The 27,384-nt window shown below is 41.0% G+C and overlaps 2 protein-coding genes across 2 annotated transcripts in view; one reads left to right on the forward strand and one right to left on the reverse strand.

Annotated features, from left to right (window-relative positions):
* Positions 1–3,454, forward strand: part of LOC149793023 (monocarboxylate transporter 9-like) — a 110,703-nt gene extending 107,249 nt beyond the window's left edge. The window contains exon 10 of the transcript XR_016422694.1: positions 52–3,454. The gene's annotated coding sequence lies outside the window, so the exon portion shown is untranslated. The remainder of the gene's footprint in view (positions 1–51) is intronic.
* LOC149793024 (uncharacterized) lies at positions 3,095–27,384 on the reverse strand. Its single transcript, XM_089966904.1, has 3 exons — positions 27,194–27,384; positions 4,559–4,732; positions 3,095–3,484 (listed from the first exon to the last, which is right to left on the reverse strand). Exons 1-3 carry the CDS (start codon positions 27,252–27,254, stop codon positions 3,477–3,479), a joined length of 243 nt encoding a protein of 80 aa, XP_089823030.1. The 5' UTR covers positions 27,255–27,384; the 3' UTR covers positions 3,095–3,476.

Consider the following 27,384-nt stretch of genomic DNA (forward strand, 5'->3'; position numbering starts at 1 on the left):
TCAATCAAATTTTGTCTAAAAAGTTGTCGGATTCGCCCCCTCTGCTGCTAGGTCCCGGTGTGTGTTCCTCTCTCTCTCCCCCTTCCCCATCTCTCCCCCTCCTCCCTCTCTCTTTCTCTGTTGGTCTCTTTCTGTCTCTGTCTTTGTCTCTCTGTGTCTGTCTTTGTGTCTGTCTCTGTTTCTTTCTCTGTCTGTCTGTCTGTCTGTCTGTCTGTCTCTCTCTCTCTCTCTCTCAGAGCTTTCAGAGCTGGAGATCATCAACGATTCCTTACACAAGATCTATCGAAGCCTGTAGGTATGCCATTCAATAATGCTAGTCAGCCCAAATGCTCTTGTGTATGGTAAACCGATCCTATTTTCCAGCATCTTTGAATCATCTTTACGATTGATGGTAACTGGAGAAAACGTGTTATTGATCTCATTCTAAAGCTTTCTAAAATGTTTGCTGCTGTAGGACACTTATTTTCAAATTATGTAGACACTATTTAAATAAAATGTTGCCTGTGTTAGACACTCGAATTTGCCGGTGTTGTCTGCGATGAATGTGGAAGTCTAGATAAAGAATCTCCAAGAAAACAACTGATAAACTCAGAGTGATTTATGCAATCTTCTAGTTATCCTATAAATACAGATGCAGACTATTAAATTAGTTTACAACGGCCGGATCAGGTGAAGTCTCTTTTAGGGGGAGGTGTTCCACAATTTCGCAAGGTCCCTGACTTTCCTCAGAGTGTACATAACACCTAATAAACGTGAGCAAGAATAAAATGATGGTCAAATGTAGAGTGACTGTAAGTTTGTGTGTGTACTTTATTTTAGCCTGGAAAGTTGGGGGGGGCGGGCGGACATCCCACCTAATTCGGCCCTGTCACATGACTTAAGGTTTCTTTTAAACTATTTGTTACTAGTTGTTGCTGAAACATAAACTGCGAAATTAGTACGGCTGTGTTTTTTCACCATCCCTCTGACAATTTCAGGTAATCCTTTGTATCTTCCTCATTCAAATTATGGAGATAGATGGCTGAAAGTCAGGAATTCTTTATCAACCATTACTTATCACTTTAAAGATAACAAACGAGAACCTTTTTGCTTCTAAACAGAAGAAAGGAACATTTATGTCCATCACACACGACTGGCGGTGGCGGAAGTTAGTCACTAGATCGTCTAATAATCCAAAAGACGCGCCGCCTAGGTGTGTCCATTAGAAATGGCACTATCTCCTTTTTGTTGCACTTTATAAAGATAGTGATGTGTTAGAAGTTGAAACAAATAAAAACATCATAAAATTGCAAAATAGTTTTTCGGCTCGAAAGATGGAACTTTTTTGTAAACCATTTTATATGTCGATCCGATGTGAGTCTGTCTTGAAGCAACCCAAACTACTCATTATTCCTCTTTTAAATGATGGCAATCTTAGACCACATTTGGTGTACTTTTTGCGAGCATTAACAATGTCCTGTCTTTATTTGGAAACGAAAATTATAACGCTATAATCAAGTACTGAATACTCAAAAAGTCCAGCGTTTCTCATAAGACTTGCATCCATTATGCAATTGTCTTCTTATTGATGTATTAATTGTCTAAGTTATCTGGTTTTCATTTTCTGTATTTGTAAATTGTATGAAAACTTTACTGTCCATGTTTTTATCTCGGTAGGTGGACATAGTAGTTTTACAGTGTTTCTGTTGCAAACGTAATTTAATGTTCTATTTTTCTCTGCTTGAATCTGAATTAAAGGGATTGTTATTGTTTTGAGTTTAACGCCATTTTTCAGCACATGATAGACTAAACATGGCGACCAGTATAGTTGGTAGATAAAGAACCCGCAGAAATCCCGGAAAGAGCAAACGACCCACTGGATGTTAATGGCAATTTTTCTCACATACCCAAGCTGGACGAGTCTGAGACTCGAACCCACTCAGACAGAGGTGAGATATCGATTTCTTGAAAAGACGAACGCATTAGACCACTTGGCCACCCTAGAACCCTTTAAGGAATTGAATGGTAGCAGCAAAATACCACTACGCAACCACCATCTTTAACCTAGTTTCATTTTTGTCAGTAAAACGCTTATGTATGTATGTATGTATGTATGTATGTATGTATGTATGTATGTATGTATGTTGTTTATATTTAATTTATATCGTGTTCCTGACCTCTGTCCATGATTGAGGGTAGAGTCTTTGCCTACCTTACTATTTTCATATTGTTATTTTTTAAAGATGTTTACTTGAATTTGAGTTCAAGACCTGACCTTATTTACGAGTTAAACTAAGCTTTTCCCTAGGAATTTCTGTCTTGTCCTAGGTCAGGTGAAAAATGTATATAAAGGATTTGGTAAACAATCATTCATTATAGTCTCATGATTGGTCTGAAGAATCACTTAGAGTTGTGTTCAGTTATAATCTGAAGCGTATCATCTATTTAAATTATTCATTGGAATTACATAGTGCTCGTTTCTCTTTTGGACTAACACACCACTTTGGGGTTATTGAGAACTCATTCAAGGACATTCTGGATTATAGGCTATCATTGTAATACATTAAGACATTCAAGACTATTGGAATTCATTCGGAATATTCTATACGTTTGGACATGTGATAGAACATTTAGGATTATTTCCGAGTTAATTCACAATATTGTGTCTTTTAAATATTCACTCTAGGAAAATAAATTATGTTGATTGTACTAAACTTGTCGGTTTTGTTTATTTCTGTTGCATATTTTACGAACATAAATTTTATGTATGTATGTATGTATGTATGTAGGTATGTATGTATGTATGCATGTATGTCTTTTTACCAACCAGTTTTCACATCGAGAAAACAGTTAGAATTAAGACTGAAAAACATTACACAGTATTAGGACGCGTATGCGTAGTTAAAAATGTATCGGGTACGTTATACTTAGGCAGTACATTATGTATATATCCACCCACCTACCAATATACATACCCTCCAGTCTATTCGCCCCCTGTTTTACATACATCATGGTACACATAAACGGACGGACACAAATATAGGTCAGTAGTAACTCTGTGTGTGTGTGTGTGTGAGAGAGAGAGAGAGAGAGAGAGAGAGAATATTACAAGTCATAAAATTTATACCTCAATTTAATGGCAAAGAGTAAGGTTTTAACGATGAAGTTACACAGAAACTTTAGTGAATGCAAAAAATTGGAAATTATTTAAGGAGTGACAAATCGAAAGAAGTATCCGATTAGTTGTCAGAAATAGAGTACACATCTTTACCATTTCCCTGTTTGTTTGTTTGTTTTTAGAGGAGAGTAGATTATTATGTCATAGATAAAAGAATGTATCCACACATTTTTATTTACATTTTTAAAAAAGCATATAAACATAAGAGAACAATAATTTCAAGTCTTGAATCATAATACCAAGAAAATCAGTAATTTAATTTCCACATGGTCAAAAGCCAATATATCTTTCTTCTTTGTCCATCACTGTTTCAGGACTTCTAAATGTCTGTAAAGAGAAGTACATTAAAATATTTTGTTAAAACCATATTTTGTTCTGCGACGAATTGTGAACGATTCAGAAATATTCAACATGTATCTACAGGTGACATGTACTGTTTAATTTTCCTTGACCCATTTATCTTGGCGAGAATGAAAGTTGTTTTTTTTGATTTTATAATACCAGAATATATGAATTAAAGTTGAACCGAAATCTGTATAATAAAACAAAGTTTTCGTTTTCGGTTTTTCCAGTGTTTTCATTCCTACATATATGAGCTGTTTCCAGGTTTGAAACAATTGAAATCTCACCTGTTTGCAACGTGATCTGATCTTTACGACATTTAAACGTACAACGTTATTTTCTCTGTCATGGTCTATGTCATTTTTGGTTTCCATATCATATCAATGTCATGGTCCATGTCATTTTCGGTTTCCATATGATACCAATGTCATGGTCCATGTCATTTTCGGTTTCCATATGATATCAATATCATGGTCTATGTCATTTTCGGTTTCCATATGATACCAATGTCATGGTCCATGTCATTTTCGGTTTCCCACATATCAGTGCTATCTTTAGTTAAACGAAAACATAATTGTTTGACTTTATAAAGACTTTAGTTTTGGGATGATTAAAAAGTTTTGGGATGTTATTTGAGACAATTTTATTCGTTATTTGCAGTATAAGGTTTTAACTATTATTCTTGGAGTATTCTCTGTATAAGGGGTTTGCATCGTCTTCTTCCAACGAGCATAGAAGAGGACTGGTGTTTAGATTGCTGTATTATCGGCAGAATTTGGTATGTAATTGCATTCATCCTCCTTTTTTCTTCTAATGCAGAATATCAATAGTTTCGGCCTTTCAATGTAATGTATCTAAACTTCGGCAGTAGTCTCCCTTTAAATACGAATTTTAGTGTTTAGTACAGTTCAACGTTGTAAGCCACGGTCGGTCATCCGCTACGCTTCTTTATCACCCGTGGCTATGTGTGCGTAGATTTCTTCGTTTCTCGTGAATATGCATAAAGAGAGAGAGAGAGAGAGAGAGAGAGAGAGAGAGAGAGAGAGAGAGAGATATTACCTCCAGGATCGTAGCAGCAGATACCGAATCCATCATCAGAACCAGTTAGACTCCTGCATTTATAGTATCTTGGCCAGGGACATCCTGTCCAACCGTTACAGTATAGCGGTCTACCGACTCGGGGGTTTGTTAGGTAAAAGCCGAGCTTACAGGGGTTCCAGAAGTACCCGGATGCTACATGAAAAATAAAATATTCACCATTACATGCTTTTATCTTAATACAGTGTTATAAAAGTGGGTGAGTAATGTGGGTAAATTTACGGAATTTATCAGATGCAAACAAAACAATTCACGTACAGTTTAGATGAGAGTGCTCCAATATCGTCAACACCTCATGCCCAATGAACCAAAAATGTATAGTTTTTGGTCCATACTTGATATATATTATAGCAATTATACTATAAGTATAAAGCTAATTTTGTTGTATGAGCGCGGGCCGCAAAAAGAAGACCTTCGGGCCAAATGTGGACCACGGGCCTGTAGTTGGACCACTCTGATTTAGTCCTGATTTATGTCATCAAGCAGACTGGATCTTAAGATGAATGTGGAACCCAGTCTGGATATCGTGGACCTTTTCTGTAACCAAAAACACGTCAGATGTAATTCGACACCATTGAATACTGCATTTCAGAAGTTATTTGTTTCAAGTATATACCGTGATATTTTGGGCGGAAGAAGACGGAGAGATAACTGCATTTCAGAAGTTATTTGTTTCAAGTATATACCGTGATATTTTGGGCGGAAGAAGACAGAGAGATAACTGATCTGAGTCTCCGTTACCGTTCGCATCTTTTGAGATGCAGTTCACCAAGGGAAGTCACCAAAAATGCCATCCAATATATGTGCATTCCTAAATGTACTTCCGATTTTAAAGAAAAGATATTTTGATTTTGCCGTGAAAGACTGAGTGGCGTTTGGACTGAGTGGAATTATCAGTATGGCTGTTGCTGTTGTTGTTGGTTTAACGCCATTTTCAGCACAATATTGGTTGTACATGACCAGTATATGTGATGCAATAAAAACCCGGGGAAACCCCAGGAAGGACAAGCGACCCAAGTGAAGTTTGTGGCAACTTTTCTCACATACCCACGTTGGCCGTACGAGACTCGAACACATGCGGGCAGAGGTGAGATGTCAGTGACTTTCAATATGGCACAAATATATTGTTATACGGCCAGAATGTACAGTCAATATAATCCGACCAGCATGTACAGTCAGTATAATCCAAATAGCGTATAGTCAGTATAATTCAACCAGCATGTACAGTCAGTATAATCTGACCAGCGTGTACAGTCAGTATAATCCGATCAGTATCTACAGTCAATATAATCCAGTCAGCATGTACAGTCAGTATAATCCGACCAGCATGTACAGTTAGCATAATCCAACCAGCTTGTACAGTTAGTGTAATCCAAAAAGCGTATGGTCAGTAAAATTCGACCAGCATGTACAGCCAGTATAACCTGACCAGTATGTACAGTCAGTATAATCCCATCAGCATGTACAGTCAATATAATTCGATCAGCATGTACAGTCAATATAATCCGATCAGCATGTACAGTCAATATAATCCGACCAGCATGTACAGTTAGTATAATTCGATCAGCATGTACAGTCAGTATAATTCGACCAGCATGTACAGTCAGTAGTATACAAATAGCGTATAGTCAGTATAATTCGACCAGCATGTACAGTCAGTATAATCCGATCAGCATATACAGTCAGTATAATCCGATCAGCATGTACAGTTAGTATAATCCAGCCAGCATGTACTGTCAGTATAATCCGATCAGCATGTTCAGTCAGTATAATCAGATCACGGTTCTTAGGGAATGACAAATACCTTAAATTTGTACCTGGCCATGGCTCTTATGGAGTAACAAACACCTTAAAGCTGAACATGGACATAGTTCTTAGGGAAAGACAAACGCCTTAAAGTAGTGAATGGGGTGAGATTAGCGACAATGGGAATTAGCATTAAAAACACCCCCTGGGTAAGATTAGCGACAATGGAAATTTAACATTAACCACCCTGGGTAAGATTAGCGACAATGGAAATTTAACATGGGCAAAAAACCCTGGGTAAGATTAGCGACAACGGAATTTAACATTGGAGAAAGGAAAAAAAAAGGAAATATCCATTTTAGCGACAAAGGCATTCGAACAATGGAAAAAAAATATCGATTCTAGGGACAAAGGCAATTGAACATGGGGAATAGAGTTTGGGTCTGTCTAGGGACAAGGGGAATTGAACATGGGAATAGAGTTTGGGTTTGTCTAGGGACAAAAGGGAATTGAACATGTTAGAAAAAAAAAAAACTACTTTAGGGACAAGGGGAATTGAACATGGGATTTTTTTATAAAAAAAAAACTAAAAAAGGGGTAGGCAATCGAAAGGCTATCTCTTTTCGAGAAATGTGGGTGGCCCTGAAAAGGGCCTTTGGGTTTCTTCTTCTTCTTCTAACTCCTCCACTTCTTGCACCAAGTCCTCACTTTTTCCATTATTCCTTTCTTCTTCTTTTTCTCCTCTGGTATCCTGTCTGGATGGCCCAAGGCTCTAAACTTTTCCTGGACTTTGATCCAATTCTGATTTAGCCTTTCAAAATCAGCCTGTTTCTTTTTGTTTTCCTGATCTTTTCTTTCTTTATTCCATCTCTCTTTAATCTTCTTTACCTCTACCTCCATCACTTTTCTCATCAACTCCTCTCCTTTCCTCAGTCTTTCCTGACCTCTCTCCACAAAAGAGCACTCTGTCCCATGTGACATATTTTCAAGAAAGCACCTGACTTTGCTTGCATTGTCAAGTTCTTCCTTTAGGCTTCCCACTCTGACATAGGTGGGATTTATCATACCTCTCAATCTCTTTTCCTCCTCTTCTATCATTTTTGCTATCACTTCTTTTGCTACGTTTAGGCATTTAGCGTAGTCCAGATACTCTGCTATCTTCCATTCTTTTTCTAGTCTCTCCACTACATAGATACCATCCATTATCCAATTGTATATATGTACCAAATTGTTGAACAACTCACTTGCAACCACCATCTTCGTTTTTATTATTCCGTAGAATGGTTCGAACATCAAACCTTGTGGTTTCTTATAGTTAAAGTACGGACGTGAAGGAAAACATCCCCTAAAAACATAAAATTGATCTTACCTAGATCATGACCAAACAACGCGCGGACGTGAAGGAAAACATCCCCCTAGTTTTCTCATTTCATATAATATACTATCCACATAAGTGAAGCAACAATAAACAAACCCCAAGTCTACTATTTACACACGCAAATCATTAAAACAAAATCCATAATCTACTATCCACACAATTGTACGTGAGCGGTTACAAAACCCAAACTATACTCTCCACATACGCTAAGAAACAATAAACAAACCCCAAATCTACTATTTACACACGCAAATCATTAAAACAAAATCCATAATCTACTATCCACACAATCGTACGTGAGCGGTTACAAAAGCCAAACTATACTCTCCACATACGCTAAGAAACAATAAACAAACCCCAAATCTACTATTTACACACGCAAATCATTAAAACAAAATCCATAATCTACTATCCACACAATCGTACGTGAGCGGTTACAAAACCCAAACTATACTCTCCACATACGCTAAGAAACAATAAACAAAATCCATAATCTACTATCCTCACAATCGTACGTGAGCGGTTACAAAACCCAAACTATACTCTCCACATACGCTAAGAAACAATAAACAAACCCATAATCTACTATTCACACAAACTTACGTGAGCGGTTACAAACACAAACACACAAACACATACACTCGCACTATGAAAAAAGAGTCAGTGTTTATATTCACACTACTCTACCTACACACATTGGCAAATTGATGGTTATTTCTTTTCTAGAGTATTGGGTAGCCCTGAAAAGGGCTGTTTTTTGGAATTTCATGGACACCTGGTTAATGATGGCACCTTCCAGGCCTGGCGCCACATACACATCTTGTTCTCTAGTTGCTTTTTACTTTTTTTGGGGAGAGAGCAGAGGGAGTATAAATAGCTTCAGAATCCCAATTTTCTGTCTCTGGGATTCTGAAATTTCTTCTCTCCTTTTTCTCCTCTTCTTTGTTTCTTCTCTCCTTCTCCTCTTCTTTATATCTTCTCTCCGCCTCTTCTTTGTATCTTCTCTCCGCCTCTTCTTTGTATCTTCTCTCCTCCTCTTCTTTGTTTCTTCTCTCCTCCTCTTTCATCCTTCCCTCTTCCACAATGGCTTCCGCGGCCAGTTCGTTCAACAGGCGCCTGGCATAATCCAGATGCACATGAAGTTCCAACAGTTTCGCTAGTCTGGTGTTCATTCTGGTGTTGATCAATCAACAAGGGTAGCTGGACTGCCGAACGAGTTTCAATTTATACTAAAAGTGCGGACGTGAAGGAAAACATCCCCCCTAAAAACATAAAATTGATCTTACCTAGATCATGACCAAACAACGCGCGGACCTAAAAGAAACACTCACTCACTTTTTTACACTACCCATTCCTATTCTAAAATTTTTTTTCATTAATCACTTCAATATACTATTCACATACGCAAAGAAATCCAATCAAACCCCCCAAATCTACTCTCCCCACACCTCAAACAGCCAAAAAACATGATCTTAATCTACTATCCACACCAACGTACGTGAGATGTTACAAACACAAACACACAAACACATACACTCGCACTATTAAAAAAAGAGTCAGTGTTTATATTCACACTACTCTACCTACACACATTGGCAAATTGATGGTTATTTCTTTTCTAGAGTATTGGGTAGCCCTGAAAAGGGCTGTTTTTTTTTGTTTTTTTGTTTGCTATGGCAATCTTTTAGTTTCTAAGAATGCGATGTCCTCTGAGGATAGACTTTCTGGCGATAGGTCTGCTTCTTCGGAAAGAGAAGAAGAACTCTTTGGTGTCGATACGACAATCGACAAAGCCTCTGTCAGGTTCAGGTTGCTGCTGCTGCTGCTGCTGTTGCTGTTGTTGTTGCTGTTGCTGCTGCTGTCTCTGAAGTCTGTACTTCTCTGTCCATTCTTCTTTCTCCCTGTTCACTTCTTCTCTGAAGAGCTCTTCTATCAGGTCTTCAGTAACTTTTAACATTCTCACATTCTCTATCTCTTCTGGCTTCGGTATCAGACTGTGTCTGACCCTATGCAAATTCACGTAGGCTTCGTTTAGCTTAGCTAGTTTGGAGCACATCTTCGTAGGAGGATGAGTCGACAATGGATGGTTAGACTGGAAACAACCCGGTTCTTAAAGTCAAAGCGCGGACGTGAAGGAAAACATCCCTCTACGGTTTTCGAGCCGCAACGTTCAATGAGTGTCATGAGAGGGATAGTAAGAAGTCAAAGAGCATAAATCAACATTCTTATAGCCAAACAAACCACAAAGGCATTTTTTTCAAAACACTACATTTTTTATTCAAAATCACTTAACATTAACCAACAACTCTAACATTTTTTAACAATAATCCAACAATATAACATCAAACATTTTTTTCAAATGACAAACATTTTGTTCAATTTACACTCTACTTTAAACAGGGTTGGCAACGTTGTGAATGAAATTGTGATTTCCACTGTTGCAAGTCATTGAGTCATGGATGGACACTACGTTTCCTAGCTGAAGACAACAAAATAAGCATACTACTCACAAAATCAACGATTTACTTTCTCATCGTTTCTAGAAAAATCATGATCAAAATAAGTCACTAAATGTTCTTTTCCTGATAATAAGTGATCAATTTCGATCTCGACTTTCTCTTTGAATTTGTCAAAGAGGGCTTTGATGTAATGGATTTCTTGAGTCGTTAATGGAGGACAGAAATGTTCACGCAAGTCTTTATACCACCAACATAACACGTCTTTTTTTAAACAGACTCCAAGCTTCGTCCAGATATTCGTTGAATTTTTCTTCTTCACTGATGTTTTGACATTCATAGTAATCATGCTTCATCCATATCGTAACTGTGTCTGCCAGGTATGTAGCACAGTAGGAGACCAATTGCTGTTCTTGTTCTGGACATCTCGACTTGATCATGATGTCCTTTTCGTCTTTGTCTTGGGATTCTCCTTCCACGGTCTCCTCACATTTGATGTCTAAAGTTTCTCCACTAGGCAAAGAGGGATAACAGTCTTCCATGGCTTCTAATAGTCTTGAATGACTTCTCTCAAACTGTTGATTTCTATGGTATTGTCGAATTCTGCATACAGGAGGACGTTCACTGTGTGATCTGGAGGTGGATTTGCAAACTGAAGTTCCACACGAATCTAGCCCGATTTTATAGGGTGGAAATGTCCCTCGTCGCTGCCTTGGTCTGGAGTGAAATCAAAACCCCACAAAGCATAGCCTCCTGCATAATCGTCGTACGAAATACCGTGACTGGTGTTGGTTCCTAACTGTCCCGTGGCTTCGTACAGGGACAAGTACGATCTCAAATAATTCTTTGCGACACCAAAGTTGGGCTCAAAGGGTCGGGTACACAAGGTCTTGCCGTCGCGACTGACTTCGATCTTGGACACATTGTAATGTTGAAACTCAAAAGGATTTTGATCGTGGGTTCCGTTGAAGGCTGAATTCCTGACGATACCAACAATCAAACGCTTGGGTAACTGTCCTTGGAACAGATGATCTTCGATCATAGATCGCTGTCAAGCGGGAATGGTGAACGTTTTCACTTCTACGCGTCGTATCGGATACTTGGCGGTCGTTCTGCTCAACGTCTGACTGACGTCGTTTCCCACTTTAGGTAACACTTCCACACGACGCACGTAAAGTCGGGCTTCTTGAATGATAGTTTTGTATTCGTTGGCATGGGCCATCAAATGGAAAGCGGCACTGCTACGATTCAGTCTCAGACGGATATCCACCCCGTTCAGCAAATACTTTTCTTGTAACCACATGTCCAAATGCAAACGATCCATCAGTTCTAAACTTCGCCCTTGCAGAATTTTCTTACGACGGTCGTTAAACCCCACATTGTGAGGATTGTCATCTTCTGTCAGGACTGTGTCGCTAAACGTGACTACACCTTCCGTGTCAGGTTTCCATACCACCCAAGCATCCAGATGAGTATTCTTGGCTTCTGTTCCGTACGTCAAGAGATTTTCCAAGTAGGCACGATATGGGTAAGTATCCATGCTGCTGCTGACCAGTTTGTTATTCAAGTACAAGTCCACTTCGCTGAACAAGGAATGCATGAAATTGTTGACAGGAGCTACTCTAGCATCGCCTCCTGGATTGGTGTTGTCCGTTTTGATCACTTTCACTTTCAAATACAGGTAACTGCTATTCAGATCGATGTAATCTTCGGGTTGTCCTTTGATTTCAAACTCGATGGGAGCGGAATCCGTCAAAGAGGAGACGGGATGAAATTCCACCCATTGGGATTCTTGCATCGTCATCATGGTGGGGGCATGGCAAAGAGACCCAGTTCCGACTTGGAACAAGCACAAGACTCTCGGTGCATCATTTTGTTCTGTGTCTCAATAATCGAAAACGTCTAAGTCTCGAACGGTTCTTCTTTTCTTTGTCTTTCTCGCTTTAGCCGTGTGAAGTCTGGTGAAAGGGTGTTTTCTTCGTCGTCTCTTTCTGCCTTGTCCTTGCTGAATGCTTGACTCGGTAGCGTGCAGGGCATTTATAGGTGTTTCGCGTCGGTCCAAAAGGTCTTTGCCCGTTTGCAGCAAGACATTTTTGCCTGCCCTCATGAAGGCTTCTTTAGGGTTTTGTTTGTCGATGATGACATTTTGGAGAAATTCTTTGCCTTGCGTCAGTGCCGCATCTTTCAAGGCGTGCAATCCGCGTGTCACCATCGGTTTCAACACCTCGGCCACCGAACGAAAGGCCGATTTTGACATATCTCCTAAACCGTGTCCTCGCTGTCGAACAACCCCTTGGTACACTGGATACATGACTTACGAGTCGTGAGAGAACCGTTTTCGAAAATGGAGTTTCACCGTGACTTTTCCTTTGGTGAATGGAATATTTTGTCCCAAATCTCCTTTTATAGCAATGTTGACCGTGTCCAAATACGACATGCTGACAGGCAAATAGTGAGGATGGACAAATTCGCGGTGAACGTGATAAGTGTTTCCACCTTCCTCGTCAGTGACCGTGGCAGAATCCACTTTGAAAGGAATGACACGCAGTAACGGTGCGGAGGTGTGTCCCTCCACGTTGTACTCCACCACATCGGAGTACACAAACATCAAATTCAGTCCTTGGTTCAGTTCTACCGGGGCACGAAATAACTTGCTAAAAGACTCGTTGTCGTAAACGATTGGTAATTCGTTTTTCTTGAGCATGGCCATTTTCATGTGCATGTCTCCGCCCAACATGTCAAACAATTCAGGACAAAATAAAATGGACAGGATTTTACTCCCGTCAAATTTCATCAAGAAGTGACGAGCTGCTTTGTGGTATTCCATGGTGACACTTTTTTTGACACTCTCCAAAGCTTTCAGAAACACGACATTAAATCTGCAGGTTATGGTGCTCATCAAATGTTGACCACTAAAATAATAGCCTGGAGGAATGAACAAGTGATAGGTGGTGTACTTTTGATTTTTTGTGCCGGGGTTTTCTTGTCATATTTGCCATAGGTATCCAAGCACTGTTGCAATTGTTCGTCATGAACTTCTACATCAAAAAAATTTTGATTGGGAAGGACATTGAGGACTTGGGTCGGGTGAATGATTTCTACTAAAGCCACTTCCCAATGGGCTTCGTGATCTAAGGGGGTGGTCTGAGGTAATTTGGCCGTGTAACAGCACAACGTGTTCTTTGGAAACACCTCCATGGAACTGTCACTGGGTAAGGTTAAGTAAAATTGGTTTTGGTGACTCATAATTCCAGAGTTCTGTGGCTGTCCGAGTGGTTAGTGGACGTCAGAGGCGTGTCTCCGCCCAAAATGGGGTTCTGGTTGTGGTTGTTGTTTGAGTGGTGACTGGCACTGGCACTGGACACAAGGTTCCCGTGGTTCCCGTTCGAAGAGAATTTCAGGGAGGGATTAGGAAGCAGGTAACCGATGCAACTGCTCAATAAAATGGTCCACAATTGTTTGTCTCCTTGTTGCAAACTCAAATTGGCAATGGCTGCCCCGATGACACAATACACCACGAAGATTTGGCAGATAAAGACGATTTGCGTTTTAGGCACTCGTTCTCCACACCACACCCACAAGGGTTGTTTTTGTAAATCTTGCAGAGAAGAACTGGGTGAAGGAGTGGTCGACGTAGCTGCGTCTGTGTGAAAGGGCATGATGGTCACTTCTTTTTATAGTCGATGACTTGCGAAGCGTCGATCCAAGAATCAAAACTGGGTGGATATCCTTTCCAACGTACTTTGACTTCTTTGACACGTCGTTTGCCCACTTTACGGGTTCTGCGTTCGAGAATGCGTTCGATGTCGTCCACGTCGTCTTCTTTTTTGGTGACACGTTGTAACTCGGGCAAATAAAACGTTCCTTTGAGCACTTCTCCGTTCATGTCTTCCAATTTATAGACGGCAGGATGACGGCCATGCACTCGTCCAGTGACACGAAACAATTCGGTCGTCCAGTTAGGTAAGTAACCTTTGTCGAAGTGCGTTTGGTTTTGCCAATGCGCACCCAATCTCCTACGGTCAACTCTCCACTTTTCTTGGGGACAGCCCTCGTCGGGGACGTACCAAACAGGCGCTCAAACACCAACTCTTCGTTGTCGGGAGTCACTTCTTGCGGGGCACGTCCGATGCTTCGATGGTAAGATTGGTTGTACGCTTGCACCAGGTGCGGTAAGATGTCGATGTACTTCAGAGTGTGGTGATGCGTAAAATATTTCCACATGCGTTCTTTCAAAGTGCGTTGAAAACGTTCCACGATGCTGGCTTTGGTTTCGGGATTCTCGGTGGTAAAAAAATGAATGTCACGTTTCTTTAATTCTTTTTGGAAAGCTTGGTTCAGAAATTCGGTGCCTTTGTCCGTTTGCCATCGAAGAGGGTGACGACCACTTTGTTTCAACACTCGTTGCAGGGCTCGCACTAACTCGCTGCTCGATTTGGAAGTCAAGGGCACGACCCAGGCAAATTTGGAAAAGACGTCGATGACACAAAACAAATATTTGTAGCCACGATTGTAGCTGGCCAAATGAGAGACATCGGCTAAATCGGCTTGCCATTGATGATCGATGCCTTCCATTCGGGTGCGACTTCTGGCAAACTTGCGTCGAATGGGTTTGTGTAAAGTGTAGGTAGCTTGTTCTTGTAACCATCGTTGCACCTGAGGTAAACGGAGACTTTTCAATCGAGTTTTGGCAGCACGATACAATTTTTGAACTCCTGCGTAACCTGCAGGATGAGAGGGACCGTAGTAAATGCTGGCTAAGACTTTTTCCATTTTTTTGTGTTTGTGTGTTAATAAGACACCCACTCTTGGAGGATGCTACTCTTTTTCTCTTGGGGTATTTTCTTGGATTGCAATGCTTTGCGTGTGCGACCGGCAATAGGTGTTGAAGAGGAGGATGTTTGAGCGGGGGATATCGGTTCTTGTTTCACTTCTGTCTTCACTTCTGTCTTCACTTTCTTTTTCTCTTGTGATGAAGAAGGGGTGGCCATCATCTTTTTAATCCATCCAATTCTGGAGGTAGGTGGTGTTGTTAACTTGCGTACTTTTTCTGGTGGAGTTTGAAACCCTTCTTCTTCTTCTTCTCCTATTTCTGTCTTGGTCACTGGTAGTGGTGGTACTGGTACTGGTACTGGTGATGGTGCTGCACTTTTCATCAAGGTCTTAAAATCTTTCAGAGTGGGTAGAGCTGTTTCGTCTAAAGCTTTCTGGTGAAAGAGTTGCAGTCGTTGCAAGAGTTGACCGTACTTTTGCGATTTTTCTGTTTCTGACAAATCTTGGCGATCCATCAAGGACTGCAGTTCGTGTTGCAACTGGGACATCTCGCTCAAATGGGGATTGGGAGGTAAATGCGGGGTGCGTTGTTCTTGCCAACGATGGTATTCCATCCATCGTTTGTAAGGCACTAAAGCTAGTTTTCGTCCTTCCTTGGGGTTGTCAGGGGTCAATTCTGAGATCTTGGGACTTCCGAGGGCCTTTTTATCTTGCTCCCACCAGTCCTCCCAACATGGTTCCCAAGACTCCTTTCAGTAAGGGACCTAACAAGAGGGGTAAAATGCCTCCACGTTGGACCAACATCTTCTTCTTTTGACGAATGGGAATTTTCTTTTGAACCATTTGGAGAAGAACGTGACGATGTTTACCTAAGCATTGTTTCTGGTGTTTGGACAAAGGGATCGTGCCTTTCAAGACGTTCAAACAGCATTCGCACACGGTATCGATGACCTCTTTGGAGGCCGATTGAATGAGTTTTTTTCGTAGAGGTGGAGAACCTTTGGACAGGACAGATAACATGTCCCCATGTTTAACTAAACGAGGAGGCAGACCTTTTCTTTTCTTTCCTTGGGGCTGTTTAGCAGAGTGATGTTTTCTGGAGGGTGACATCTTTGAGTCTTCAGCACCAAAAACACTGATACCCTTACTTGGTCACAGACCTTTTTTATACTGGAACGCGTCGCCACTGATTGTCTTTACGTCGTATCAGTTTGAGGACAGGTATGACACGTCGTGCAGGGGTAGGTAACGGACTAAATCGAGCCAGTTCTTGCTTGGACAAATCCAGTAAACTTTGTAACATGCCCGATCTTTCTTGGACTTTGATTTTGGGAGAAGGTACTTTGTGAGCAGCAGCCACTGGCACTAAATTGGAGGGTCCTGCCACTGGGGAAGTTCTTCTTGGGGTCATCAACGGAGACGTTCTTGGTGTGATCAACGTCTCCAAGTACTCTTCAGTTCTTGGTGTCATCAACGGAGAAGTGGATGAACTTGAGGATGCCGAAGACACAGTCACCGCCGTGGCAGGTCGTGGTTTGCGAGTGTAAAGTTGCGTCCTGGCCGAAGTGCCTCTCTTGCGACTAGTTTTCTTCTGTGGACTTTTCTTTTTCATTGGGCTTCTTTTCTTTTTCCGGGGTGGCGTCTGGTAGGAGGAGGGTCCCGCCACTGGAGAAGTTCTCCTTGGGGACCTGGTCTTTTTCTTCTTCTTGGAGCTTCGTTTGACTTTTTTCTTGGGGAGAAGTTTGGGGGCATTAGGATCCCATCTTAAGAGAGAGCGAATGATGACCCGTCCTAGAGTACCGCTTCCTCCAGGTTTCAAAATTATTTGTTTTTTTGGTTTGAGTGTCGATGCGGGGATCGGCCAGTTGGGTCAAAGCGACTTTGTTTCGATCAAAAAAGCGTTTGGTTTGATGAGGAATCTGAATGATTCCTTGGAGTAATTGACGTGCCGTCACCGTGAACCATCGTAAGACTTCTTTGAGACTAGCTTCTAAGACACGAGCTCGTGTTTGTGGATTTTTTTCTCGACTGATGCCATACAAGGCACGAATCAATTTGACGGGAAGATGCGATTGAAGGGACGTCATGTTCAAAATGTGTGTGAGACAGACGAAAAGGGTCTGAGGTTTTTATAGATTTTTTTTGTGGAGTGAAATTAAGTCGAGGACGGAGACGTGTACAGGACAGGCCCTCCGTCTTGGCACCAGTGGTGAAACAAGTGGGTACGAAATCGCAAATCCTCGGGGGTCGTAGGTTTCAAATCGACGAGTAAATAGGCGTGTGGAGTTTGAGTGGCATCGTCGTACGCCTGAGTCAGCCAAGGTGTCCCTAACTGTTTGGCTAAGACTTGCACTTGCTATTTATCTCGAGGGCTTTTACACAAGACCACGTAATGCGCATTGGGACTGATGGTGCGATGGGCTTTACTTTGTTGAAACAAATTTTGGGTGATGTAAACGACACTGGCATTACGGTGATGCCCTTTGCGCGTGAACTACAGTTTAATTTCTTCTTCGTCTTCTCCTAACATGTCGTCGAAAATGACCAAATGGGTTTGACGGGAGTCAGAGACGATGCCGTCGTCTTCTTTAGGAATGCCTTCCACAAACACGATGGAATCGCCTTGACTTTCTCGCAAGAGGCTGTACGCCGATTGCCACTCTTTGTTACACCACACGATCCGTTGAGGTGGCCGATCGATCAAATGATGTTTATGTTCGATCAAACGTTTGACGAATTCGGTTTTGCCTGAACCGCTAGGTCCAGCAATGAGCATGTTAAAAGGATGGCGAAGATACAAAGCCTCCCAACTGGCACGATCTAAGTGTTCGTCGATGACTTTGACAGTGGAGGAAGAGGGAGCAGAGACAGCAGAGGTAGCCATAGTGTCTGGAATGTCACTTGTGACACGAAAAACAAACAAGACGAGAGTTTATATACTTTTTTTCAGAACACGTTTATTGAATGTTTCAAACTTGAATACAAAAGACAAAAAAATACATAAAAGCCAAAGGCTTAAGTACAAGGATAAAAGGCACATGATAACCATCAACGTGGAATAAACACAAGTGTCTGTACAACATGTTTTGGGTAATGTTCTGACCAGTTCTATAGGGGGTAAGGTCACACAAGTGTCCTCCCGAAAGGGTCTTTCAGTCCTGTCCACGACAGTCCTGTCCTGGGTGACGGGTTCTTCTGGCACCGTCACTAACACAGGTTGAAAAGTCGCAAGGCTCACAATCGCCTTCCAATTCAGAAGCCCCACACTTGAATTGTGCCTGTCTAAACTTGTTTTGTGTTTCTCTGAAAGTATTCATCTTGTTCGCTCGGTCTTGGTAGTCACAATGAACTATTGATCTTGCCTAGGGTTCCTTTTTATATACAGACCAATACCGACGTGTCCATACGGTAAGGTAAAATGATTGGAAAGTCGCACTCGCTTCTGGTACACGATTTGATAGACTTTTTCCAAGATTCGACTGACGATGTGGTGAGTGGGTAAACGTACAATCTTGTTGGGTTGATAGGTGGTCACTTTAAAGTTTCCATCCTCTCCCGATTGCAAGGCTTCTTTCAATACCCCAACGTTCACCACACGACTGGTACGATAATTCAGAGTCAATCCTTTCACTTTACACGTCGTGTGCAATTCTCCTTGTGGGTCCCGGTATTCGTAGCCGTAATTTTTGGGACCACCACTGACGAAACTTAGAATCTTGTCGTCGGGATGTTCGTCTGTCCAGGCTCCTAAACGGTCTCCTTCGATGTCAGGGTGCTGTTGACTCGGGTGATGGATGTAAATGCAACTGTCCGTGTCAAAGTACAGGACACGTTCCCCTAACAGTTCTAAACCTTCGTACAATTTTAAGCGAGCATGAGCTGTCACGTAAGCCGCAATGATGACATTTCCAAATGGGTCGTCTTGTACAAAGTCCAGATCTTCTTCGTAATTGACCAAGATCAAATCCTCGCGAACGACGTCCACGTGTTTCATGTATTTGGTTTTGTCGTGAATCATCTGAAAGTAGCGGGAAGGTTCTGTCAAATATTCCGTCTTGGGTAAACACGGTCGTTGTGCCATTTTACCCCACAAGCAATTTAACATCACTTTGGCAAACGACCGCCTGCCTTCGTTTTTCTCGATGTGGTCTAAAGAGATGCCTTCTTGTTCATAGTATTTCTCTTTGAATGTCTTTTCGTCTTCGGAAGTGTGACACCAGGAAGGATAGCCGCTGGCTTCTTGCTTCAGTTTCAAAAAGGCATCCACGTAGTCGGCGAAAATGCCTTTCTGACTGGGGTCACCCTTGTGGTATTGTTGTGTCTTGGGAAAGTGGCAAATTTCGTACACTTCTAACAGTTGGTATCCCATGTCCAGAGCTTTGAACAATTCTACGCTGACCCAGGTTCCCGTCAAGGCCCGTTCTTCCTGGGTGTGCTGACAAGGTTGGTCTTGGTTGCACGTTTCGGCACAAGTACGGCACAAAGGAAACATCAGTTTGCCTTGGCAATGGTGAGGTAAGACGGGATGGTATAGGTTCGTGGGAGGCAAAACTTTACACTTGATCAAGCCTTCGTATTGTCGAGTGTTTTTTAGGTCGATGTGTTCTGTGAACAATTGTGGGTGCCCTGCAGGAAAGCGACAATATTTGCACACGTAAGGATACAGCCAACACACGTCCAAGTATTTGATTTCTTCTCCTTTCTCTTCGTCGGCTTGGTACAGCAAACAGGTGGCATTGGTCCTTCCTCCGTACAAACTATCCCTCGGGTTTAGGGGGTCCATCAGCTTGTAACTTTCCACGGCACGTTTAAACTCGGGATCGGTTTTCATACGGTGATCGTACTCGTGTTCCCACATTTCCACCACTTGGTATCTTTGCTGTTCTAACTTTAGGCGTCGCTGACAAGTGTCCTGGTACAAGTCTTCCATGGTTCGTTGTAAAAACTGATTTTTAGTGCTACGATCAGGGTAACAGACGGGACATCCGTGAAATAAGCAACCGTTAAACTCGTACACGATCTTGGGGTTTTCTAAGTCCCAGCCATCGACCGAATACGTTCCAATGGTCTTTTCGCCTCCTCCGTTGCGGGCATGCTGAATCCATTTATCTTCCTTGTCGCACAAGTAATGTAACCAACGTAGGGCTTTGACCGAGTATTGACGTTTGACATAGTGGGTCGTTTGAGGACTGATGACAGCCACGGTATTTTCAGGCATGAATCGTTGTCGATACACTAAGGAACACGCTTTGGCAATGGTGCAAGCTTCTTTCAAAGGATCGACCCCTCCGTGTTCCATGAACAGTTCTCGAAATTTTCCACAGCAACGCCGTAAAATGTCCACGTCGGAACGACAATACTTTAGCATTTCTTCCTGAAAGTCGAAAGGGTCGGAGGCGTGAGTCTGGTACCAAGCGTAGAAAGCTTCTCGTTGTTCGGTACGTATGTTGTCGGGGTCGTAATAGTGAGCCTCAGGCAAATGGGGTAGAACGGCGTGTTGATTGGCTTCCGTATTGAAAAAGTGTGGAAAGTACCCTTTAGCCATTTCTGTCATTCCAAACGTTTTAGGCATTCGACTCAAAGGCATGGCCAAATAGCTCATCGAATCTTTAAACTGCACTTGTCCCACTTGCATGAAAATGATTTTGGCTCCGTTCAAAGTGACTTTAGGACGCTCGGTGCCTTGTTCCGTATAGTATCTGAGAAGAAACTGTCCATCGTATCCGGAGAAATTGTGAGCCATCACTGTGGCATGACGATGACAATCTCCGTAACGTTCGATGTCCTCTTGGCTCCACGTCTTGTCGATGGGATCTAAGACCCATTGGGCAAAATCGGCTAACGTGTTCGGTCCTCGAAAGATTTTTTCACGCCTTCGAGGAATCTTGCTGCAGTGAGGGCAATGACTGAAGATAGGTTCTTGAATGCACTTCTCGCACGCTCGATGAGCCACGCAGAAATTAGGAATGTGAATGCCAGTCTCTTGCATGCATTCGAAATCGAAAAAGATGAAATTGCCTTTCTTCTTGTGACCGTCCTCTTTCTTTGGTGGGGGTTGGTATTTTTGCACGTAGCATTCGTGTTGCAGGTCCACGATGTGGTGACAAATGTGACATTTTTGTTTTCCTGAACATACGTGTGTCTTGGTACTGTTGGTACGTAGGCCTTGTCGACACGTAGGGCACAATCGCAGCAGTTGACAAGCACATTTCTGCTGTGAACCTTGCGTCTTCAGATGTTGGTAACAGGCAGGGCTGACAAACGTGCGCAGACAAGCAGGACAATGTACTCTTTCTTGTCCTTCGCTCAGACAGGGTGGAGAGGCCAAACATCCTGGGCATTTCCATCCGCAATGTTTTTGTTGCTCTCGATTGTTATAGCCATAGTCACATTTCTCACAGTAATAACTGTATCCCAGGAATCCAGTGATAGTGGTAATGGTATCGAAATGGTCATCATGATAATAGACATGAATGTATTTTCCGTCCTTAAAGTCTTTCCCTCGAAACAACAGAGGTCCGCGCATTTCTTGAGGGTGCACTTTCAAGATGTAGAGTGGAGCTAGGATATCTTGCAATTTCTGCATCTCAGGAATGCCACAGGGTGTGTCTTTGGACCGTCCGGCTTGTTGTAACAGGAGTTCTGCTTCGTTTCGTTGTTTGGCTCCGTCGGATCGTTGATTAGTTTTCCAGGCTCTTTTCCATTCTACCGTGTCGTTCTTGTTGGCATAGGTTCGTCCCACAACGATGGCTCGGGCTAAACACATCTGGTCTTGAGAATTGTGAATTTGGACGAGACTCTTTTTGGTGTTGCGAAGGTCGTTCACCAATAACACCTTATTGCGTTGTCCGGTCCCTTGAGGAGGAGAGACGTGGGCCATTTTCAGTGTGGCTTTACCATCGACGATGTCAAACTGGTCATTAAATTGTTGTACGTGTTGAATCTTGTCCATGACTTTGGAAGGGGTTAGTTCTGCGGGTCTGCTAAACTCGATCCAAACAGGGGATTTCAAGCTGTCGTGATCTATGGATAGTGTCAAGCGATCGTCTTCTTTGGGTTGACATTGTTGCTTGAGTGCGGTGAGCAAAGAATCCCACATCTCGGTGATAAACCCTTCTGCTTTCTCCAATGGTACGTCGGACTTGAAATCTTTAAACTTCACTGTGTAGGTGTAAGCCGTGGTTCTAAATTTTCTAGAGGAGCGCTTTTCCGTCTCTCGAATGGAATAGTACTTTTCAGGGTTGACTAAGGGTGGTGAACTTGGTTTAGAGGGTTCGGATTCTGGTTCACTCATGTCCTCTTCAAAATCACTGGCATGAATTTGTGCCAAGACTTCAGCTCTGGTACGAGGCGATAGATCACGTTTCTGCCTCTTACTTTCTTCTTCTTTCTTCTCGAATGAATAGGATAGTTTCATCTTGAGTGCAAAACGTCAAATGACTCAAGTTTAAACACCATAGACTAATTTATAGTCATGGCAAACCAGCGTATATAAAAAGGGTGTGTGTCTTGTCCTTTCACTATTCATTTCACTCTCAAATCGAGCACAACTATGGAAGAGACTACCCAGATGGAACGTTTCATCAGAGCTTTGCGAGGGGTCATTAGAAAATTCTCTTCAGACCAGCCGACGGACTACTCTCCTTCCTTTCGAGATAAAAGTCAAGATACTTGCTATATCTGTCAGAAGAAAGGGCATTGGTCTTCAGAGTGTCCAGACCGTCAAAAAAGAACAAAAACAGGGGCTAGAAAAGACAAAAGTCAAGATACCTGTTATTATTGTCAAGAAAAAGGACATTGGTCTCCAGATTGCCCCAAAAAGAAACAAGAGGAGTCGGAAGAAAAGAGGGATTCTTCAGAAGAAGAGAGAGATTCTTCAGAGGAAGAAAGCAGCCAGGTGAAGAAAAAGAAACAGGAGAAGAAAAGAAGAAGGGAAGAAAGTGAGGAGGAAGAGGAGGAAAAGACTGTGACGGTGAAGAAATTGAAAAAAAAGAGAGAGTAAAAAAAAAGAAACAGAAGAAGTGAATGTAATTTATAAAGTGTTCTGTTGTGAATTGTGAATTGGATTGTAACTATGGAGAAAAGAATACATTAATTATATAAGGTAAGTGTCTTTGAGTTTTGATTTTAAATAAAAAGCTACACTCACGCACTCATACACAGACGTGTACTATAAGGGTAAAATGGGATTTTTTTTGTTGATTTTTGAGTTATTGGCAAATTGAAAGGCTATCTCTTTTCGAGAGAAGTGGGTGGCCCTGAAAAGGGCCTTTTTTGGTGTAGGGGTGAGTTTAAGCAATCAACTTTAACTGCCTTAAGTCTTTGCCACGGCCGAGGCCTACTTTTGATGATGATGATTGGGTTGAAATCACTAAGGGTGGTACGATAGGCTTAGTCACAGGGTTGGCGTGTTTAGCTCGGGAAGGTCGTATTCTCTTCGGTCGTGATAAAGAAGTCTGATACATTTGTTTCAGACTTCTTAACTCCGCTAAAATGTCCAACAGTACCGTGGCCGTTTGATTTTCACCCTCTTGTTTTTTTGCTGCTACTTCTTCTTGTTGTTGTTTTTTTCTTACCTCTTCTTGTTGCTGTTGCTGTTGCTGTAGGAGAAAAGCTTGTTCCGTTTCCTTTTGTCGTTGCATAAATTTCTCCAATTCTTCTTTCTGTCTCTGTCTAAAATTCTCCACTTGCGGTAATGAAGAATGAGACGAAGGTTCCGGAACAAATTCTTGCGAGGTAAGAAAATCCACAAAATCCCAATGTACCTCTTCTGAAAGTAAGTCCGGGTTCCCTTGGGCGGTGTCCACTGCTGGTGCACCCCAGTGAATCGTTTTCTGAGTTTCCGTCATGTTGAATCACTGTCTCGCATTGATTGACTGCACACAGGCGCTAGCGAATCTATAAAGACCACGTGACGTCACAGACTGCTCTCTTCGGATTGGATGCGGGCTGACTGAATTTTGTCACGCGTGTTTGGATTGGTCAATGAACTCAATCCGTTTCAATCCTTCCTCTCCCTATAAATAAGCGCAGTTCAGTGCATTGATTCACCTGTTCTCGGAGCCTCACGATGTGGACCACAGTTGAATCATCCACCCTTGTGTCTTCAATGATGTTTAGGACGGACATACCCATGTATGTCCGATCCAAGTGGACTGTTGTTGATAGGACAGATACTAGTCTATGGATGAGAAGAGTTTACATAGAAAGACAAGGATGCCTCAAGAGGGTACTTGTGTATGGACCTGCAGTTAGAAGGAGTTTAAGAAGAAGAAGATGTGACAGATGCCGTCTATGTTAATATTAATATTAACATAAACCCAAAGGCCCTTTTCAGGGCCATCCACATTTCTCGAAAAGAGATAGCCTTTCGATTGCCTACCCCTTTTTTAATTTTTTTTTTTTTAAAATCCCATGTTCAATTCCCCTTGTCCCTAAAGTAGTTTTTTTTTTCTAACATGTTCAATTCCCCTTTGTCCCTAGACAGACCCAAACTCTATTCCCATGTTCAATTGCCTTTGTCCCTAGAATCGATATTTATTTTCCATTGTTCGAATGCCTTTGTCGCTAAAATGGATATTTCCTTTTTTTTCCTTTCTCCAATGTTAAATTCCATTGTCACTAATCTTACCCAGGGTTTTTTGCCCATGTTAAATTTCCATTGTCGCTAATCTTACCCAGGGTGGTTAATGTTAAATTTCCATTGTCGCTAATCTTACCCAGGGGGTGTTTTTAATGCTAATTCCCATTGTCGCTAATCTCACCCCATTCACTACTCCTTAAAGTTGTACATGGTCATGGTTCTTATGGAGTAACAAACACCTTAAAGCTGAACATGGACATAGTTCTTAGGGAAAGACAAACGCCTTAAAGCCTTATCAGGACATGGTTCTTAGGAAATGACAAAAACCTTAAAGCTGGACATGGACATAGTTCTTCGGGAATGACAAACACCTTAAAACTATATCTGGACATGGTTCTTAGGGAATGTCAAACACCTTAAAGTTGTACCTGGACGTATAGGTTACTGCATTTGTATGGGAAAATATGAACGAGTTTTTTTCGGATGTAAATACTGTACGATCTTGGGAGTGCAGTATATTCATCCGACAATACGAGTTCATATTTTCCCATACAAATGCAGTAACCTTTTTATTATATGCTAATTTTTTAAAATTCTACCTAATGCTTAATTATACTAACAAAATACACAACAAGAAATAAAATAACTGAATGTATGCCGTATTCCAAACTAAATACACAAGCACAGATTCATCATTACACAACAACAACATGATTATTGCGCACATAACTCCGCCCCGATAATTTTGAACTTGGTCGCGCTGTCGACATAATTTTCGAAAGAAATTGGCGCGTTTAATTAAAATTGAAATTTGGAATCATATTGTGAATGAATGCGCATTGCAACAACTTTTCCATTTGATCTGGAATGAATAGAGTTTGATATTCTTTTCGATTCTACTAAATTTCGTGATTTTGGTCTGGATTTATGAGTGAAAAAGCGAAGGAGAAGCGTGTTGACATCTGCAAATGTGTTTCTGTTTCTGTCATTGAATGTTTGAAATCACATTGTGGGGAAAATATGAAGTCTTTCAATTGCAATTATCAAGAAGACGCTATGGATTTTAATGCTTATTTCATTTTGAGTGCAGTAAGGAGGATGTAATTGCATTTATATTCGAAATTACAGTACAATTTCGAAATTTGTAATCAAGATTGAGAACCTATGACATAGCTAATGTAATTCGGATTTGCAGAACTAAGGAAGCACTGTAAGTTTACTTTTTGCCATTCTTGTCACAAGCTAAAGATGACAGTTTATGTCTTGACACTTGTATGTTATTTGTAAGGACCCTTTCTTGCGTCTGTTGTATAGCCAGCCTAAATCCGAAACATTGTATCAAAAAGTTAACGCGGAATGTGCCAAAACAACTGGTATGTGGCAGTCCACGAGACAATTGCTTTACTACATTCAGAAACAAATTTAAACAACCACAACGTAAAACGCCTACTACACGAGTGTTCATGATTTGTTTACAAATCAAAAGTGCTGGCGTTTGCGTCCATTGTTTGTTTACAATAGAAATTAGTTCCTTTATGCACGTGAATGGAATATGAAGATGTGCAATATCGTAAAATACTGAACGATTCTGACAATGTAAAGATAACGGAGAAAAAAATGAGCATATAATAAATAGATCTTATGGAATGACAAACACCTTAAAGCTGTACATGGAAATGGTATTTAGGGAAATACAAACACCTTAAATATTACCATTGTTATTTTTTTTATAACTTTTCACAAATTATGGTATCTGTGTAAGGATCAGTCATAAAATTGCTCTTGCTTTAATGTAACTTTTTAAGTTATAATTTATTTATTTTTACTTTGCATTTTAATCATGTTGTGCAGGAAACAGGTATGATCATATTACATTTCTTAATAATGTGAATTTAGAACGGTCATGGAGTCAGATGGTCCGTTTAATTGTATGTACTGGAATAGCGAGAGTCGAAGTCAAGAACACCAGATCATGACCACATCTTTTGTATAACTACCTTGACAAATTTTCTACAAATATAATAACATGTCTATTTCATTGGCTAGCTAACGCATGACAAAAATCCTCTACTCAATTAAAAATTTCATAAGACCCACCTTGTCTAAATAATGCACCATATATATGTAGAAATACAAGAAGTTAATTTTTTTAAATATTTGCAATGGATTCCCTTAATGTTATTTAACTTTGCCCAAAATATAAACTAAATCGCACAAAAGATTAATAGCTATATTTTAAATACAAATTTTTAACGATTAAAAATGTTAGCTTATGTTTTTGCAAATATAACGCCTGATTAATTATTAAATTCATGTGTTGCATTACTTTCTCCCACATTCAACAACGAGTGATGACCACACTTTAATATATAGTTATTATAGAAGTTAAAAGAAGGGAATTGGATTCTTTCTCATTACAGTATTTTGTAAAAAAAAAAAAAAAAAAAAAAAAAAAAATCATGGAATAGTTCTAATGTATTAGATATCAGCACAGATTTAACTGTCGTCATATAAACGATACATTAGTCTGATGACAGGAAGGTTATGTAGCTACGCCTAAATTTCATTACGTTGCTTTCAATTACATAATGAATGATAAAACGGTTTGAAATAATGCAAAGGTATTAAACGATGCAATGGTATCATTCATCATTACTTACCTTCGCCGATTAGAAATACTGACAAAATGGATAGAACAAGAACACACTTTGCAGACGCCATTCTTATCTGCCAATGTGCTGTTGTTCATACAACGTTGCAAATCGCCACCACTTCTGGCTCCTTTTGGCCCGTTTAACCCAAGCAAAGGCAATTCTCGACTTCAGCCTAGTTAAATAATTAATGTGTCCTG

This window comes from Sinohyriopsis cumingii, chromosome 8 (assembly GCF_028554795.1).
Source record: "Sinohyriopsis cumingii isolate HCF-2022 chromosome 8, ASM2855479v2, whole genome shotgun sequence".
Classification (NCBI taxonomy): domain Eukaryota; kingdom Metazoa; phylum Mollusca; class Bivalvia; order Unionida; family Unionidae; genus Sinohyriopsis; species Sinohyriopsis cumingii.